The sequence below is a fragment of the Penaeus chinensis genome, chromosome 11 (assembly GCF_019202785.1).
Source record: "Penaeus chinensis breed Huanghai No. 1 chromosome 11, ASM1920278v2, whole genome shotgun sequence".
NCBI classification, from domain to species: Eukaryota; Metazoa; Arthropoda; class Malacostraca; order Decapoda; family Penaeidae; genus Penaeus; species Penaeus chinensis.
In genome coordinates, this window is record NC_061829.1 from 823,508 (window position 1) to 826,888 (window position 3,381).

At 40.0% G+C, this 3,381-nt stretch overlaps 1 protein-coding gene across 4 annotated transcripts in view; it reads left to right on the plus strand.

Annotated features, from left to right (window-relative positions):
* LOC125030549 (NADH-cytochrome b5 reductase 3-like) overlaps window positions 1–3,066 on the plus strand; it is a 17,211-nt gene extending 14,145 nt beyond the window's left edge. For all 4 annotated transcript variants that reach the window (XM_047620655.1, XM_047620652.1, XM_047620653.1 and 1 more), the window contains 3 exons: window positions 201–405; window positions 1,437–1,631; window positions 1,996–3,066. In XM_047620655.1, coding sequence (XP_047476611.1) covers window positions 201–405; window positions 1,437–1,631; window positions 1,996–2,168 — 573 coding nt within the window. In that variant the 3' untranslated portion in view covers window positions 2,169–3,066. The remainder of the gene's footprint in view (window positions 1–200; window positions 406–1,436; window positions 1,632–1,995) is intronic.
* Window positions 3,067–3,381: the final 315 nt, after the last annotated feature.

Genomic DNA, 3,381 nt, shown 5'->3' on the forward strand with positions numbered 1-3,381 from the left:
TCCCTTCCTCTCTCTCTTCCTCACTTCCTTTCTTCCTTTCTCTCTCTTATCTTTGTCTTTCTCTCCCTCCCTCCCTCCCTCCCTCTTGCCTTCCCTCCTTCCTTCATCCCTCCCTCCCTCCCTCCCTCCCTCCCTCCCTCCCTCCCACCTTCCCTTCCCCTCTCCCTCCCACACCATTCATTCAAATCTCCCTCTCCCAGGTCTACTTCAAGAACGTGCACCCCAAATTCCCGGACGGCGGCAAATTGAGCCAGTACCTTGAAGGGATGAAGATCGGAGAAACCATTGACGTGCGGGGCCCTTCAGGTCTGCTTGAGTACCGCGGCCGAGGGGTCTTCGCCATCAAGCCAGACAAGAAGTCTCCGCCAAACCTCACCACCGCCAAGAAGGTCAACATGATTGCTGGTAAGAATTTGCTAGTCGGTGGTCGTGGGCAGCCAGGAGGAGTGGGATTTGTTCTTTAGGTTTCCTTTATTCTTCTGTTTTTTTCTATTTCAGTCACTTCTGTTTTGCACCTCCTCCTTCCTCCGTCCCCTCCTCTTCCTTTTCTTTTTGTTGTTGTTATTGTTCTTCTTCTTCTTCTTCTTCATTCTTTTTATGCTCCTCCTCCTCCTCCTTTATCTCCTTCATCATCATCATCATCTCCATCTTTTTCATCATCTTCATTTTCTTCTTCATTCCTCCTCCTCCTCCTTCTCCTTTTCTTCCCTCTTCATCTTCCTCATTTTCTTCTTCCTCATCCTAATGTTCATTCTCATTTTCATCCATACCTTCTTCTTCCTGACCATCCTCACCATGTATCCAGTGGTCATATTTTACCACGACCATAATTTCCGCATTATCAAGTTCATTAGTAAAGACTGTGCAGCACAAAATATTAAGAACTTGTAGCTCAGTTCGGTACCAGAAAATAGATAAATTAAATATGCTTAAGTTTATAAAAAATTGTGTGTGTGTGTGTGTGTGTGAGTGTGAGTGTGAGTGTGAGTGTGCGTGTGCGTGTGCGTGTGCGTGTGCGTGTGCGTGTGCGTGTGTGTGTGTGTGTGTGAGAGAGTGTGTGTGTGAGTGAGTGTGAGAGTGTGAGAGTGAGAGTGTGTGAGAGTGTGAGAGTGAGAGTGTGTGAGTGTGTGAGTGTGTGAGTGTGTGAGTGTGAGAGTGTGTGAGTGTGAGAGTGTGTGAGTGTGAGAGTGTGTGAGTGTGAGAGTGTGTGAGTGTGAGAGTGTGAGAGTGTGTGAGTGTGTGAGTGTGTGAGTGTGTGTGAGAGAGACACATGCATTCATGCGTATGTGTGTGAATGTATGCGTGCAAGGTACAGTACATGATTAATAGATATCAAAATAATGAAGTATAATCAATCTTTTTCTTCCTTTCCCCCCACATGAGAATCCATACGATGATTTGCATAACTAATTTCTCACTTATTTGTGATGCAACAGGTGGAACAGGCATCACTCCCATGCTGCAGCTGGTGCGTCAGGTGGCAAGAGATGAGGGAGACAAGACACAGTTGGCCTTGATTTTTGCAAACCAGACAGAAGCAGATATATTGTTGCGTCAGGAACTAGAAGAGGTCCAGGCCCAACACCCAGAAAAATTTAAGTTGTGGTACACTGTTGACCGTCCAGAAGCAGGTGAGGAGATCCTTCTGTTTGAACTCTTTAATTCTGGGCGGCATTATTGTGGGGCTTGTTGAATTTGATGGCCTGGATTGCTTTGAAGTTTTTTTAACTTACAGTATGTTTGTGAATAAGAAAAATAATTCCTTTATTCTGTCTTACCATAATCATAATTTTTTAAAACATTTTCATAGGTTTTAGTTAAAAAGAGGAAAGGAAAATCTTTTGGAAACTGTGTTTGTGCATCTGTTAAACATAAAAGAGGAAAAGCTGATAACTCTCTTGTAAGTGTTTTATGTTTAGGCTACTTAAAAAAAAAAAAAAAAGTTTCATTCTTCATTCCACATACTTTAATCTCATTTCACTTTTTCATTCCCAGGCTGGAAGTATAGCAGTGGCTTTGTCAGTGCTGATATGATTTCAGAGCACTTGTTCCCACCAAGTGACGACACACTGGTGCTCATGTGTGGGCCTCCACCTATGATCAACTTTGCCTGTGTCCCAAATCTGGACAAACTTGGATACTCGCCTAACATGAGGTTTGCCTATTAGAAGCTGCAGAAGAAAGATGAATAGGGGCAGGCAGGGATCAGAAAACCCAGCCCAGTTGTTACAAAAAGATGAAAAGAATGAAAGGGATGTTTCCTGTAGTCTCAATATCCTAATCCCTTGCCAAGTAGTCAAGTTAGGATATTGATATGTAGTGAATGGCATAGAGGATTGTGGTCAGAGTTTTTCAGTTACAAAGAAGCATCTCGTATTCAGTTACAAAGAAGCATCTCGTATTCAGTTACAAAGAAGCATCTCGTATTAATTTGTTTGTCTCTTGCTTTGCCTTACACGTTTTTGATAACATGTCAGAAGTATTACTAAAACTAGAGCAAGCATTGTGACCAGTTCATTTTTCACTAGACTCTGAGAATGATATCGGTCAACAGTATTGAGTTGCTTGACCATCCCTTTGACTGCAATGTCAGGTTCCCCTGTTATAGGCAACCATGCAGCTCCAGCTTGCATTCCTGTCTTTCTCTTTGTATGGCATTTGTAGTGTTAAGTTGTTTATTGGTAATGTGTACAACATGTGATAATTTAAAAGATTTATTTTCTGTCATCATTTCCTTCTTAATATTTTAAAAAAGAAACACCTCAAGTTACCTGTCACAATGGTAGTTTTATTTTAGATAAATCCCAGTTTGATGTTAACTCAGTTTTTGGAAGTAACGTGCATGTTATTTTAAGCATTTAAATTACATGTTGTCTTGTTTTAGATATATGAAATTAAAGTTTGTATAAATGTTTGTCTTGTTTATGAATTAATAGAGCTTTGAAGGGAGTAATGAAGTAACCAGAAGATTATAACCATGTTAGAATTTGGGTGTTAAATGTGTCTAGAGCTGGTAAGAAGGAATTGCAGTGAGATTGCTGGGTAATAAAAAGTTCTCATGACAAATGAGTTTTTTCATTATAGCACCTTGAAAAAGCAATTTATATGGAGCCAGAGGGAGTACTTGTTGGTCTTTTGAATGAGAAGATTTGTTAAAGACAAATTGCAGAACTGTAATTTCTGATTAGTTAATCTTTACATGAAGCTGAAAATTCAGAATAGTTAAACATTACATAGAGCCTGAATGATAATTATAGACTGCAGGTATATGGAAGAAAGAAGAGTTTAGCAAGAAATCTAATATACAATTGATTAATGGAGAAAACTAAGTCAATCATAAAACATGAAATTATTAAATTAGATGATTCATGAAATTACACA